This window comes from Acanthopagrus latus, chromosome 22, assembly GCF_904848185.1.
Source record: "Acanthopagrus latus isolate v.2019 chromosome 22, fAcaLat1.1, whole genome shotgun sequence".
In the NCBI taxonomy this organism is placed as follows: domain Eukaryota; kingdom Metazoa; phylum Chordata; class Actinopteri; order Spariformes; family Sparidae; genus Acanthopagrus; species Acanthopagrus latus.
The window spans coordinates 12,009,771-12,025,872 of NC_051060.1; the positions used below are offsets into that span (position 1 = coordinate 12,009,771).

The window sequence follows — 16,102 nt, forward strand, 5'->3', positions numbered from 1 at the left end:
CTTGGTTAGTGCCATCACACCACAGCAGCACTAGATGGATGTGTACTGCATTGTTGGGCAGTGTTGTGCATTCATTATGTACCTGAAGGGATCTTGTTTACATTGTTCATTTGCTTTATGATAGAGAGTGATAGTCAGGCTGAAGCAGTTTGCGTCAGATATTGATTTTCTTGGTCACAAATTGCGAATTTGAGTAGCATCAAAGCAGATGAAGATACTTAGTTATTCAGCCGGCTCAGCTGAGTCCACGCACAATTTTTCTTCTGAGCTCTCTATTATTTTTAGAACAGAATTGTCATATGAAATTAATTAATCTATCAATCAACCCTTAGATTCAAATTAGTATCACCTGGCTGGCCTACAGATTCAGTCCAACGCTTCAGTTAGTCAGGCCATTCCTGAGTGATCTGAGTGACAGGCAGCGTGCCAACCTACCAATCACCCAGCAGCATTAATGAGAGGTGAGCACGAGGTCGAGTCACTCAGTCGGTCTGGCTCCGCCCTCTCTGCAGCTGTCAGTCACCTCGGGCGCGAAGCCACGGCCCCTGCAGAGACAATGACATGCGCCAGCCTGATGGTGTGACATCGGAGGGAGCGAGGGGTGAGAGTGACAGCTGGGCTGAGCGATGAGGACCTGATCGATCCCCTAGGCATGCCAACAGAGGGATGGAGGCAAGGAGGGGGGGCGATGCAGAGGAGGCAAAGAGCAAGGGAGCATGATGGATGGTACGAGGACTGCGCTAAGTAAAGTGCGGCTAGGAAGAAACGGAAAATGGAAGACCGAGGGGATGAGATGAGTTGCGGGGGACCACAGTCGTTGCACTGAAATCGCGTCCACGCATGGTACCGTTTGATTGTCTGCCTCATTTAGGTCCCCATCTGTCATGTAAACATAAAAATGTAAACATACGTGTTTGGTATGGCGAGGCCTCTCTTCGCCCACGTATAAGAGAGGAAGTGAGGAGACTCATTTATCCTGTAATGGTTTTAACCCAGTGCAGCCCCACCAAACAGATGTAGACCTAAACACCCATCGACCCAGCCGTCGCTCAGGCCCACGGCGAGGGACGGCCCGCTACGGCGCACACTAGCCCCATTGTGTGAGCTGTCTGTGGTCAGAACATCTCTGTCAAGTAGGGCACGTAGCAGAGCTGGCCTCGCTCTGGCTGTACTGAGGCGTTGAAGCAATGCAATGCAAGAATGCAGCATTCAGAATCAGTTTACGTGGATTATACAGTGTGAGTCAGCAGACATAACATGAGATGAGGAGATGAGATCAACTGATTTGACACAATGCAGAACTAGAATGGTAATCAGAGTGCATCCCTCACCAAGGCCCACCAGTCCCTTTTAATTCAGTCAAGTCTAATCCAGTATCAAACTCCCGACAGTCCTGTATCACTCTAAATTTTAAACCATCTTAACTGATTAACCTTCAGTTAAGCTCACCAGATCTTCCTTGTATTCATTTTTAGATACCAGCCATCTAAGTATTAAAACCCATGCTTTAATTCCTGAGAAATTATCAATAACGTGTTTATCTTTCAATGTTAAAGGAAGTGAGAAAAAGTCCCTTTATCCGCCCCTTCGTCCGGATCTGCACAAAAAGTGCTGTGGAAGTCTGTTAAGTACTTTTTCTTTGAAAACCTGCTGACAAACCAACCAAGTACATATGAAATACAGTAAATACAGTCAGAAGATATATGTGGAGATAGCTTTGTTCCTATCTCTTCAGACACATCTTTCAAAGCGATTATGAGCAGTGGTTGTGGGTTTTCATGGTGGTAGCAGACTGTTCCGCCCATTTGCAGTGTTTACTTGCAACACACAGAGACATTCCTGTGGTTTATTAGCTTGACTTATTGGAGTCAAGTGGTTTGGTTTAACACAGCAAGTTCCCAGGAAAGGCTGGGACAACATCAGTCCAGTGTTTGATGCATCTCGGTGTAGTGATGCACATGTATAAGTGTTGAAGTTACAGGAACAATGAAACAGGGTTCCTTTTTAATGTAAAGGTAAATTGACTCCATGTAGCCCACTTTCATCTCCACCTCCCAGAACACTTTACATCTCCATCCATATGTATGCTTTCCCAGGTCAGCACATGGGTTTTCTTTTGATGTCAGCCGCAGTGTATTAAATCGTGCCACGGTAATATGTATGCGCTGCGGTGCCATCCATGGCCCCCGCCGTTCACACAGCTCCGCCCGGCCCTGATCACCCTGTGAACTCCGTGGTTTCCGGGTGCGGGGGCAGGAGCCGACAGAGCGACAGCTGGGGCAGCGTTTCAGAGCAAACTGGGAGAGATGCACGAACTTCACCTGCTTTCCGGCTCAGTGCTTAGTGCCGGCTGGGCTCATCGCACCCCGCTTTCATAGCTTGTCTTTCACTCCGCAGTACCCCCACCTTTCCGCCCCGCCTCCCCCGAGTCAGAGTTTTTCTCATCTGTTACCTCTCCTGTACCGTTTGATTAAGACGCTGTTGAATCCAGCTGCCGCGTCTCGTCTCCGCTGCAGGTCCTCTAGAGATACCGTCAGGGATCGTTTGTGTATTTGTGTATGGTGTTTGCCTCCTTCCTGTGTGTGTGTGTGTCTGTGGGTTTTCATACCACCGAGTGTTTGGATAAATTTTATATCTGCATATCCTGGTTGGGGATGCTTGTGTTTTGCCTGCACCAGCAATGTGTCTCAGCAGTTTACATCTCTTTGGAGGATGTTAGCTAACCTCTGTACCACGTCTCTACTCATTAGCCTGTGCTGGTGTGGCCTATTTCTCTTCTGCCTTGTTCAAGGAGATATCATGTTGCTCTATGTTACAGTTTTAGCAGCACTTAAAACCCCTGGGAAATGATGTCACCCAGGAAATAGTCCTACTTCCTCTACAGTGGTGTAACCAGCAGGTTAGGGTGTGGCCTTTGGGAAAGCCTGTTGCATATTGTTTGAACAGTCTTAGTTCGGAGAATAGATAGTCGAGACGATACCTGGAAAGGAGATGCACCTGGATCTTATTACAAAATATCTGTGTCAGGCAGCTGAATTTGCACACAACACAGATTTAAAAAGAGAAAGGAGCTGTGAATTTAAGACACGCATGTAAACGCATGTGATGCCACAACAGGATGGAAAGGTTTCTCCTGGTCCATCACACAGTTACATAATGTGAGTTACCATATCCTCCCTTTTCTCCTCAGTTATTGTCACGGCTTTGAAGCACAATGCTCAGTTAGTGCTCAGTGAAGTGGCTTCTCAGGGGCCGAGGCTTGAACAGCGGAGGGGGAGCTGTGCAGCGAGAAGGGCTGTTGCAACTTTTAAAGTCTCATCTTTATGCCTGCCAGCGACTGATGTTCCTCACTCAGCGAGCAAATTGAGTTTGCATGCCTTGATGACTCATTAACATGGCCTTTGCAGCACTTCGCCAATGCCCCTGTGCATTCGAACATATTCCATTTTTAATAGTTTTATGTAGAGGAATTGATTTGGTGTAATGTCGGTGGCGGTGCTTTTTTCTCCTTGGCTGGTTTTGAACTCTGTGTCCTGAGCGTGTCTGAGTGCTCATTTGTGTTTTCAGTACATGCATGCAGCAGTTAGTCATAGTTCATCGACGCAGTGCCGTGTGCATGCTTTATTTATTTTTCTTAATCTATCATCAAAACACTGCAATCACACAGATCAGTTTACATATACAGTATCTACTTGAAAAAAGCTCATTACATTAATGTGGAATGAATTAAATGGACTGAAAGGCTGCACAAACATCATTTCAACTTTAATGAGCAATTAGGCTTTGCAAGATCATCAGCCCATAAATTTTTGGAGGCCTTTTAAGTTTTATGCTTTTGAGTGCAGATCTCCTTCATGCGTGCTCATTTTGTCAAGACAGACCGAAGCCACACACAGTAGAGTCAAAAATCCTCAGACCACTATTCACAATAGTTTTATTTTGAATTCACTTACAATCTGATACATTTTTTTCATTACAAATGACAATACCAGTTTAACGATTGCTAACGAGTAAAAAGTTGGATCTTTGATTTACATTTCAGAGTAGCTGGCATGGACTCCACAAGTTTGTCATAAATGCCCATGAATATCTTAGTATTTGGTATTTTCCCCTTTTGCTTTGATGACAGCATACACCCGAGCTGGCGTGGACTCCATCAGCAAAACCTGAAGCAGGATGATGACCCCAAACACACATCAAATCATGCTGGGACAACGTGAGTCATCAGGCTTCGCACAAACTTGTTGAATCCGTACCAGCTCGAGTGCATGCTGTCATTAATGCAAAAGGGGGACAAGTGCTAAGATGATCCAAAATGTATCAACAGTTGTCAAAGATTCAACCATTCACCAAGCTGTTAGAAGTAAGAAAGAAATAGAAGTATTTTAACTGGTGGACTTTTCGACACTACTGCAGCTGTGTTATGCCTGAATAGTAAAACAGTGTAAGTGTTCGACAATAGAGCCTTTTATTCCTACGTCACACATTAAAGACAGAATGATCGCTGCAGCACCAATCATTTTAAAGTAACTGAGTGGGGATTTCCAGCGCGGATAGAGATAAATGGTCAAATTACAGGAACAAATTGTATTCAATGTGTTTATTGCTCTGGAATGGCTTTGACATTGGTGCAGTTTCTTTTATTGGAAAGAGTATGTTTTTACTTATGTATATTGCTTCACTTCATTAAATTTGCATCCAAAATAGAGTTAAGTGTGGGCTCATTACAATACAACAGGCAGGCAGTCTTAGAGCCATCAAACAGTCGAGGGAGGAAAGTAATTTCTTCCATTTCATAAAGTTTTAAAACTCACAAAGAAATGAACTGCCACTTGTCTCCATAATTAGATGCTCACTACATAGACCATTCAGAGGATATTTGTAATTTCTGGATGTATTGTTTTGACACAGATAGCGGAGGTGATCCAGTACTCTGAGTTCCTTTTTGAGCGTAAGATAAATAAACTGGGACTCAGAGAGGCTCCACTGTTGTGTCTCAGTGTGTGAAATGGAATTTTCACTGTTGAGCACTAAAAGATGCCAGCCATCACAGCTCACTTTTCACTGCTGCTTTTAAGTCTAAAAACACCAAAATGGTAACCGAGTCACCACAGTAGGACACACTGCTCATCAGACTTGCGCGTCTGTGTGTTGAGTGTTGGGATGATAAATCTTCTCGCCTCTTCTCCAAACTCCTGAACCTCATTAATGATCATTAAAACTGATATGTCGGCAAATTTATTCAGATTTTGGTTGATGTTGTGAGATGAATTTCACAATATTTGCAGAAAAGCAACCGTGTTTTTTTTTTTCACTAAATTGAACATAATGAGCACAGATTTATTTGCAGCCAAGTGAGTGGTGTGTGCATCCAGTCAGGTGTAGAAACGGTTGCTGTTGACTGAAGAAAGCTGTCAATCAACTTACTTTAAATGGTGTCTGTCTCAAGCTAATTCATCCAAGGTGCTGCCGGAGCTAAGTGAGTCAAAATCAGTCTGAACTCTGTTTCTGTTGCATCGGAAAGATCGCGTCAAGTATTAATTTTGAAACTCCTAATCATGTTTTTTCAAGTGATTCAGTAATTTTACCACTGAACCAGTTGCGTGGTCCGTGATTGACAGCAATTGAAATGCTTGTTTCATCATTTTAAGGAATTCAGCTGCTCAGATTTTATGATTTTCCATTTAACTCTATTTTATATCTTCGTAAATTTGATAGATGCTGTATTTGCTATTCATACTAAATAAGCTACTTGAAGATGTCAAGATGTTTTTTTTACTTTATTGAGTAATCCAAAAAATAATTGATAGCTTCTTTAATAGTGAAAGAAATCACAAAATTATCTTTCACAGTCGATTTATTTATTTATTTATTTATTTTTTTACTGGAATACAGTTTTACAATTTCAACAGAGTATTTATGCAGACCAGGGCATTTCCTTTGCACTGTCTTCCTCCTGTCAATGTGCACATGCTCCCATGCTCACCCATCACATCCTATCCTTGTCTCTTTCTTCCCCCCCAGGATACCAGAGGGTCAGGCAGAAGCCGGGTCCCTGGCTGCAGGGAGACTGCGCTCCCTGGAGGACCAGTTAACCATAGCCAAACAGAAGATCCACAGCTTCCAGAAACTCACTGGAGATGGTAAGCGGGTCGGGGCCATCTGAAAGGTTGCAGGGGAAAGGATTTGGCACAGAGCTAGGAAATATGAAAGGATTGATTCTGGAGGTGTGTGGGTTGACTATATATGGTACAAAACAAAGTCAGAGGCTCTTGTGAGCTTCCGCCTGCAGCGAGAGTCTCAGTCTAGACCGGCATTAAACCTGCGGCAGCTTAACAGCGATGATGGCAGAGCAGCGGTGTCAGATGGGCAGGGGTTATGTGTGTATTTGCCACTCTAAGCAGTGGTCGGGGGGGCAGGGAAGCTGTCAAGTGAGTGGGGAAATGTGTGAATGAAGTGGAAACGGTGTGAATGCCCTGATGGCAGAATGGGAGAGGGAAAAAAGTGATAGAGAGAAGAAAGAAAAGAGAGAAGAGAGACAGAGAGAATAAAGAAGGACATGGAAGCGTGGAGGGCAGTGTAGGGTCAGCCTTTCCATCTTGCCGCAGGGGAAGAAAAAGCTAAAAATACCCTCCAGCTTTTTTTCCACCAAGGGAGGGAGTGAGAAGAGAGGAGAGAGTGTGAGATCGGAAAGAAGAAAAAAAAATATATATATATTTTTTCCCTCTCCACCTCTACCTCCACCTCCTTCTGCCGCTCGAGGCTGTCCTTTCCTTTCCACATTTTTTTTTTCTCTCTCGGCAGAAACCAGAGCAGGCAGCTGTGTTATCCATGTGGGTTACTCCACATTGTTTAGCTCGGGTGGGGTATAGAGTTCCTTCCTGTTGTTAGAACTGTGTGAGAAAAAAAACACAGAGAGGAGCCGTGAGGCACAAAAACAGTGATCAAGTGCTCCTTAATGAGGTCAAAGCAACACCCAGGGACACGGTATGAAAGAGGAAAATTTTATGTTCCGAAACCTTGCTTTGTGCCGTTAGCCTATTTAGGCTCACATAATCCAACACCGAAACATTCCCAAAGACCTCTTGGCATCTTTTCTGACTGCGTCTCTCCACGTTGTATTCCCATGGAGGCGCTTTGAAGTTAACGTCATCCGCTCATTGTTTTAGATCATACCTGTGTCTCAAATGTCATGCCAGCTGAGTGTCGTTGTTATGTTTTGTTGTGAGCTCTTCTCCTTTACCCCCCTTCTCTCCCTGCAGGCCCTGGGCCCAATCAGGAGGAGCTGCGGAGGAGGGTGGAGAACGGCGTTAAGGAGTTCTGGTATTTTGTTCGCAGCGAGGTGAAGAAATTGGCCACCGTGGAGCCCAGCGAGAGGCAGAAGTACGCCGACACGCTCCTGCAGGACCTGGGACACCAGGAGAGGTGGGCAAGTCGTTTCTTGAACACTTGGGAAATAACCACAAGTGGAAATGTCAGAATGGTTTGAAAGAAACCATTAAAAATTCATGGGAAAAAAACCCAAATAGCCTTGTTATTTTCTCAGGGTATAACGCTGTCACCTCTACAAACAGGGTGAAAAAAGACCTGACTGTGGAGTTTGCTGCTGCTTATTTCTGACAGGGGCAACTCTTGGGATGAGGATCAGTTGTGGACAGTATTAAACACAGCTGGAATCATAACACCCCAATAAGTATTGAAACATTCTTTATGGATTTTCACGAAACCCTCTTGTATGGTGGTCTTTGCCTATTTGCTGCTTTTTGTGAATTATCAAAAGTGTTATTATTTCTTATTACCATGTCCAAGGAGGTTATGTTTTCACCCATGTACGTTTGTTGGATGCTTTGTCAGCAGGATTACACAACAACTGCTGAGCAGATTTCCACAAAACTTGGATGGAGACCTAGTCTTGGCCCAGAGTAGACCCCATTAACTTTTGGTATACAACCAGATCAAGGAGTTTTCCTTAACTTTTATTAACATTGTAAAATGGGACGTGGGCATTTCTAATAGGATTAATGCATAGATCTTGTGGGAACTGTTAAGCCTAGTAGCTAGAATTCTAAGGTAGCTACAAAACTACACTACAGCTGTAGCTATCTTGGCTGTGGCAACTTGATAGCAGGTAGCTCAATTAGCCGTGGAGCGAAGAGGCCCTATTAGCTGTTGCGAGTCTGCCTGGACTGCAACCTCAGTTAACAGGGGGGAGTCAGTGTGGGCGAAGGGGTCAGCTCAACCGGACTTAGCCGCCTTCCAGTGAACACAGCTCAACACCTGACTGGGACTGAACACAGCTTCCAGGGCCGACAGAGAGGTCACTTTGAAGACAGGGGATATAGTCTGGAGGGGATTTGCAGCGGCTCGGACCAAGACTCTGACTTCAGGGATGAAAAGATGAGGCAGGCAGGGACAAGGGAGGCATGAAGCAACAGACAAGAGAGAGAGAGGGTTGGGCATCAGCAGCTGGCGAAAACGGTGTTGTAGAGCTGGATTATTTTCAAATCTTACTCTGTGAATTGAGGATTTATTTCAACCAAACCAGCGGGGATTGTGGAAGGACAAACCGAGACTGTTTTGGTGAGATTTGTCCCCGTCAAGTTTGAATGAGTTAAGGAGTTTTAGGATGAGTTAATGAGACATCTAAGCCCTCAGTGAACCCTGGACTGTGTTTTTCTGTTCAGTAAGGAAAATGAGTGTCAAGAAAGGAAAATAGGTTTCCTTTTTGTGAGGTTATTTTTTTCCTTGTTAGGCGAAGTGCTACACTTGATTCAGTAGACACGTCTGCAACACAACATGTAGATGTTTATTTCATCTTGTGGAGGGCTCATTGCATGGGTGAAATACAGTCTCCAGTCACAAGACTATAATTCACCCATGCAGCGAGCCCTTCACAAGATGGAATACGCAGAGTGCACTTGCAGTTTCCAAAGAGCACCTGGATGTCATCACCATGAAGCTCCAGCAGCTCTTCCACTCAGCTGCCTTCACAATACGTTGATGTCAACGCTGTCAACACTGTTGTGTCTCCTCATTCTGGAGATCTTGGAAGCAGCACTTGCAGTTGCTGCAACTCTAGGGAAAGAAAGGCCAAGGGTCATACCCTTGCTGTCACCTGGATGGTTGCTTTCACACGGTGAATGAAGAAAGGCCCGGTGTCACTTAGCCAAGTGGTTCATTGTAATCCTGCTGAAGTGGCTTACAGGGCCCATTGTCTTAGTCATTGCTGCCTAAGCAGCTTTCCAACGACTGATACCTCACCCCGTACACACAGACACACTCATACAGTCACAGACTTTTACATGCTTTCACTTTCATCCTAAACCTCCTAGCTCTCTTTGTATGTGCCGCAGGCAAAGGCTGGGAGAGCCAGTACCGATAGGGGCAGAGGTGGAAGGAGCAACCAAATGTTTGACTTGAATAAATGCGCTGCCTTCTCATTTAAATTCTGCTCAGGGAGCTGGTAAGGTCCTCGTCTTGAAAAAAATCCCAAGTAAAATAATAATGTAGTGAATTTAAAAAAGCATGTAATTGCTTACCTGCTCGCTCAGTGAAAATGATCACTGCATGATGGAGAGCTCGGCTTTCTAGTTTTCTAGATGTGAATTGAAAAGGTGTGAAAGCTCATAGTGATCTGCCAGGAAGCACAGCAGTTCAAAGTTCAAATATCTGCTACAGGAAATGAAGGCAATTAACACTTCTGTATCTGTAAATGAGGGGCCATCCACATGGCAATGCTTTTGTGTGTAAACGCACATTTTGCATCATTTTGACCGATCGTCCACATGGATCCTGTAAACGCATTTTTTTAAAAACTTGGTCTCAGGGTGGAAAAATCCGAAAACGCTGCCCTGGCGTTCTCATGTGGACAGCTAATCAGCATACTTTCCATAGCGTTGACGCCATCGCCCCACCCCTCGACCTCTAACCTTTGACTCTTAACCCCACGACGTCTCATAACAACAACAACAACAACAATGGTGGACTACATGCTTGTGTTCGTGCTGCAGAAGATATTGAGCCTATTCTTGTTGTGTTCAGTTTCTCCTTCTACTGTCTGTTTGTATACCGCGCGCAGGTTTTATGCACATGCTCCCTCTCTTCTTTGTTTTTTGTGAATTTCAAGCGCCACCTATAGGCCTGGAATATGAACTAAGGCGTGTTGAGCCGTTTACAATGGATCCATTTGGACGCAAATATTCTTGAAACGATGCCAAGGAGGACGGGGGAAAAAAGATTGTTTTGGTACATGTGGACATGGCCTGAGTGTGTTGAAATCCTGCTGCCAGTGTATTTTTAACATGTACAGCAGTAAAATAGCACATCACAGTATGTCAGTTACATCAAGTCTCTGTGAAAACCATTACATTGAACTAAAATAACCTAGTTAAGGTTCAAAGTTAAAGGACACTCAGGGACATGGACACCTTTCACGACAAGAGGGCAAACTCCATCTGCTGGTGAAGATTATGTGATATGATTTTCCCCTATAGGAGAGCTAATAAATGAAAATGAACCTAAGATTAGAATTAACTGGAGTAATTTAATGATCTTGATCTATTTAAGAAGCAGATCATTAGTTTTTTTATTATTAGTTTTCTATTAATCATTTAGTCTATAAAATGTCAGTGATATACGAAAAAATATTTGTTTAATAACAACTTGCATGGTGATGTGATTAAAAATAAAGCAAAGAAAGAATCAAATATTTTATTTCAGGGCAGGGAACTCTAGATACAAAACTCTAAAGCCTCATATCCGCTGAGCAGTCATTTCAGTTAAGTTCATTACACATTAGAATTTCTTTTTTATACATTTCCCTTGTAAGAAACCTGTGGATGGTACCAGAAAGACTTTCCATTACACCTCATTTTTCCAGAGGATCCAGAAATAAAAGGTGGAGTTTAAACTCTACAGACCACTGACTGGTCATTCAGAACAACCAGAGCCGTTGCATCATCTTTAAGAATACTGTCTGCAGTCCACAAATACAAAAAAGACAGCTATCATGGGTGATGTATGGGTTAAAAGGGAACGAAGCTGACAGCGCTTTGTTGACAACACGGCATACAAATCTCTGGACCAGTACCTTTTGTCTTTCCCTTTAGCCCATCTTCAGTCTTACTTGGCCTGGTGTTGTGCAGGCTCTAATGTAAATCTGAAACCTTGTAATTGCTCTCTCATTGGTACTGCACCAGTACTCTGAAAAGCTGTGCTCTGCCGCCAAGCCCAGCGGCTGCAGCCCCGGCGTCTGCCGCTCGAGCCAATCAGCAGCACCAGGGAAGCCCGGAAGCTCCACATATGCCCAATACCACACACAATTACATCCACAAAGGAACACCCCCCGGTACATAAGGACTTCAGGATTGCAGGACTTCGTGGCTGTGTGGAGTTCCCCCGACCTGCTACCAAATCCCTCGGGGCTTGTCTGCTGATTCCTTCTTGTTAAGTTGTACGTCCAGCAAGGTTGGCTTTTCCTTCCTGTGGAGGGTCTATGATGGCTCCCCGGAGCTCTCGTGAAAGAGAGTTTGACATCCATTCACACATTGTCTTTCCAGCTTCAAAATGGGACAATGAGTAATGATGCTGTTTTGTCATAGAGAAAGACACGATTCACCCTGCCGCGCTGTTGAAATGGGACATGGTACATATATCTGTGTTGTGTATGAGTGTCTCTGTGAATGCACTGCTGAATGTGTGCATAAGAACTCTCAGTCACACAGGATGTGACTGATTTGGGTCAAAGAAATGAGTAATAAATTAAGCTTGCATAAGTGTATGTGTGTTTGTGTGAGTGTGAGAGTGTGTGATGTGTTTGCATCTGCCCTAAGCTTCGTACATCAGAGCTCTTGGGCATGTTTTAAGTGGATGGCCACAAATTTTGGCAGTATGTGACATGGACACATATTCTCTGTTGGAGGCACGCAGATGGCAGATTAAATCTAAAAAAAGCTAAACAACCAGGAGGATGCTGTTGTCATTACAGCATGACAGACACAACACATTTTATAAAAATATCCTGAGCGCATGTTGAACCGCGTTAATGTTTATCACACAGTATACTGTCAACATATGCTGTCCGGTAAATGACTTTACCCGAAGCGCCACATAATGCTGGGGGAGTTTTCTGTAGAAGAGGGGGTTTCCTTCAAAAATCTGCCTGCTGGCATACACAAATAACATGATTCATACGAGTTTTGTTGAGGAAAATATCTGTGCAGAGTTTATCCAAAGTTCATTTATTTGATGTGAGGATATGAAGAGGAGTGAGACAGGCATCCTATCTGGGAAAAATATAAGGTCACAGACAAGATATGCAAGCATGTCAAGTCAATTTTATTTCTGTATCGCAGAATCACAGCAAAAGTTATCTGATGACACTTTCCAATTAGAACAGGTCTAGACCATACTCTTTAATTAACAGAGACCCAACATTCCCCCATGATCAAGCACTTGGCGACAGAAGCGAGGAAAAACAGCCTTTTAACAGGCGAGAATGTTAATATAATGCCAGATATACAGCAGGGTCAAATAGTCTGAGACCACTAATCATAATAATTATTTTCGCATTTGTTTCAAATGTAACTAAATCCAATTATAGACCAATGAGCATATCAGTTTCACAAGTTTAATCTTTGAAAATGTCTTTGAATTGCAGAATATCCAGTACTCAGGCTGGAGTGGACGCCACAAATTTGTCCCGATGCCTTGATTTTATTCTATAGCAGGATAATTACCCCAAGTAGCTCGATTGAATTGCCAAATATCTTAGTATTTGTATGTCTACTTTTTGCTTTAATGGCAGCATGCACTCAAACTGGTATGGACTCCACAGGTTTGTGCAGAACCTTATCATTCACGTTAAACCCAATATGATTTGTTCCACAAAGCTTCTCATGATTTCACGGAAGGCTTGGCTTTCTCAGTTTTTAAATGTCTTTGTAAATATTTAGTGGGGTTGAGGTCAGGTGACTGTGGAGTCCATGTCAGTCTGGACTCATTGGTCTTTAAGACGTTCTTTAAAGGTTTGAGGTCTATTTTGAGCTATTGTCAAGTCATCGGTTTTTGTACAAACTTGTGGAGTCCATGCCAGCTCGAGTGCATGCTCTCATTAAATTAAATGAGGGGCATATTGAATACCAAGGTATTTTGAAAATGTTTGCTTTTTATCGCTTTTTGCTTTAATGACAGCATCCACTCAAGCCTGCATGGACTCCACAACTTTGTGCCGAACCTGTTGACTCATGTTATCCCAAATGATTTGCGAAGTAGAAGTGGCAATATTGATTTAAATTGTAGATGTACTTTAACATTTCTGATACTGGTGCTGTAAATTTTCTTTTGGCAGTTAAAAAGGTTAAAAGTTGAGGCAAAATAATGAGGTAGGAATGTTTCTGGTGAATTAGAAGAGGAAAAAATCTGATACAGTGCTGTGTCAGGTTAATGCAGAACTTCTGTAAAATCGATATTGCCATAAAGCAGCTCTCCTTATTGATTTACAACAGCCTCAATGGGCGAGTGCAACCACAGATGACAGAACGTTGGATCCAATCTTAAATGTACCCTTCGAAAACCTACCTGAACCCAACATGTATAAATGAGTTCTCCGATGCGATCCCATCTGAAGGCCGGAGGATAAGCAGGTTCGATCTGAAATCCAGTTGACCGGAATGGACCCGGACAAACACCAGCGCTGGCAGCAGTAAGATGCTTTATATGTTAACAAGCAGCTGTGGTCAAACATTCCAGGGACATATCCTTTTTCTCTGCTTGTCTAATTTACACACTCCATCTCAAATCAAAAAACACATTTTTCTTGCGCCATGCTTCTGACGCACCACATGATCAGAACCGAGTTCACTCGGATCCACAGCATTTATTGTCACAGACACTTGAGGCAATACAAGTTCTAATTGACTTTACTGAATCCACATGCAGTATCTGAAATCTGTATGGATGGATTTTTCCATGTGTGTTTGTGTGGCTGAAAACCTGTCGATAGGTTCTTTGTTTTCTGATCTAGCAGACACACAAATTGGCAGCTAGGATCAATGCAGCAAATACAGTGTGACGTTTCTCTGGTTTCCCAACATGTTGCCCTTTTAATTGCATCATGACCACGAAGATGAGTCAGTACTTGCCACACACTAAATGACTACATTGGGAATGCAAGTGCAAGACATGATAGAGTTGCTGATGTTGTAGTTGAGGACATGAGGCCACAAGTTTTGTCATCTACTCGGGTCGTCCCTGATATGTTTATACTCTTAAGTGCAGTTTTGATGTGATTTGAAATGTTGCAGCGTAATGACTGGCCTAAATAAAAGGGAAGCGTCCTTCCGGAAAATGGGGTGTTATGTTTGATTTGCAGGTTATTAAAGGATAAGTTCAACCAAAATGAAAAATCAGTCATGATCTAATCACGCCGATAGAAAGTCAGGAGAAGTTTTAGATTTAACAAAGCATTTCTGGAGCTTCACAACAAAACAGCATTGCAGCGTTGTCAGGTGAAATAGATGGGGACTTTAAAAAGAGTTTAAATATTGTCTTTTTAAATAAATGTGGGATCCCAGGGCTTTTACCAGAGGAGCTGTTTGGAGCCATCCATCCATCCATTATCTGTACACATTATATGTACGCCGCTTAATCCTCTGCAGGGTCGCGGGGGGGGCTGGAGCCTATCCCAGCTGACTTAGGGTGAAGGCAGGGGACACCCTGGACAGGTCGCCAGTCTATCACAGGGCTACACATAGAGACGAACAACCAGGCACACTCTCATTCACACAATTTAGAATAATCAATTAACCTCAGTATGTTTTTGGACTGTGGGAGGAAGCCGGAGTACCCGGTGAAAACCCACGCTTGCACAGGGAGAACATACAAACTCCACACAGAAAGACCGGGGTGCGAACCGGGGATCTTCTAGCTGTGAGGCAGCAGTGCTAACCACTGGGCCACTGTGCAGCCCTGTTTGGAGCCATTTAATGTTATTTTTGTTGTGTTTGTTTTTTTAAGGTTTGCAATAATCTGGACTACAAAACTTGGTCAGTAGACAGTGACAAAATTTTGTTGAGATGATGCTGCAGTCTTATTTTTGCAAACCAGATTATTGCAAACCTTAAAAAAAAAAAAAACAAAAGTGCCCAAAAGAGGTGGTAGCAATCAATCTCTCTGCTCAATGTACCGTCTGAATAATTCAAGTGTTGTAATGTGTCTGTGCCTGCAGGTCCATCATGACAAACTTGTACTACCTCAGCCAGGCGGACGGAGTGGGCGAGTGGAGAATGAAGGAAGCTAAAGACCTCTCGGATCTGGTCCAGAACAGAATCACCTACCTACAGGTACCTACAGACACACCTGCTGCTTTGCCAACTGGCCATCTACTGTCTCTCTCATTCATGCACACACAGATAGAGTGAAATACGCACCCACAAAGGTGTAGTAAACATTTTTGCGGGTGTTTCCATCATGCGTGGAAAAGCGCATATGCGTTCCTCACGATATCTTTCACACTTGCTTGTCTCATTTGCACCATCCGTAACTGTCAGAATCAGTTTCTACAAGGAGCAGGTGAGGAATGTGGTAGCAGACTGTTTCAGCAGTTGGATCTGTCGGGCAGGATTCTTGTTGCTCGTCACCAGTTTAGTAACACACAAGCAAAGCGCCATAGACGAACATGCTGACTTGCAGAATGACAGACCGACGCGCATGCAGCAATGCAAAAAGCATCTACTCGGGATAAGGAAAGACAGAAACAGGACTGTACTCAGGCTTAGATAGTTTCACATATGCTTACAGCGCAACACACACTCACACAACCTGAGAGCAATGACACATCCGCTCACCCGCAGCCGCCCTGCTCTCCTTCCCCAGCTCTGGTGCTGCCGGGTTCTGGGTGGGGCGATGCGCCGCGGCACCGGGCCCTGCAGCATTAATGAGCCGGTGTGTTTGATGAAGAGGACCCAGTCAGTCTGGCTGGGCGGAGACAGCACCACTAACAGCTGCTGTCACCACCGCTGAGGGATCACACCGCTCCACCAGCTGCCATCACTAATTCATCACACACACACAGAGTCGTGCACAGATGGATTCACCCACACCT

At 43.9% G+C, this 16,102-nt stretch overlaps 1 protein-coding gene across 4 annotated transcripts in view; it reads left to right on the forward strand.

Moving 5' to 3' along the window:
• Window positions 1-16,102, forward strand: part of fut8b (fucosyltransferase 8b (alpha (1,6) fucosyltransferase)) — a 92,923-nt gene that overhangs the window by 50,689 nt on the left and 26,132 nt on the right. For 3 of the 4 annotated variants that reach the window (XM_037086245.1, XM_037086246.1, XM_037086244.1), the window contains 4 exons: window positions 4,130-4,216; window positions 6,025-6,143; window positions 7,263-7,425; window positions 15,227-15,341. In XM_037086245.1, the coding sequence (XP_036942140.1) occupies window positions 4,130-4,216; window positions 6,025-6,143; window positions 7,263-7,425; window positions 15,227-15,341 (484 nt within the window). The remainder of the gene's footprint in view (window positions 1-4,129; window positions 4,217-6,024; window positions 6,144-7,262; window positions 7,426-15,226; window positions 15,342-16,102) is intronic. The other variant, XM_037086247.1, reaches the window with a different exon arrangement.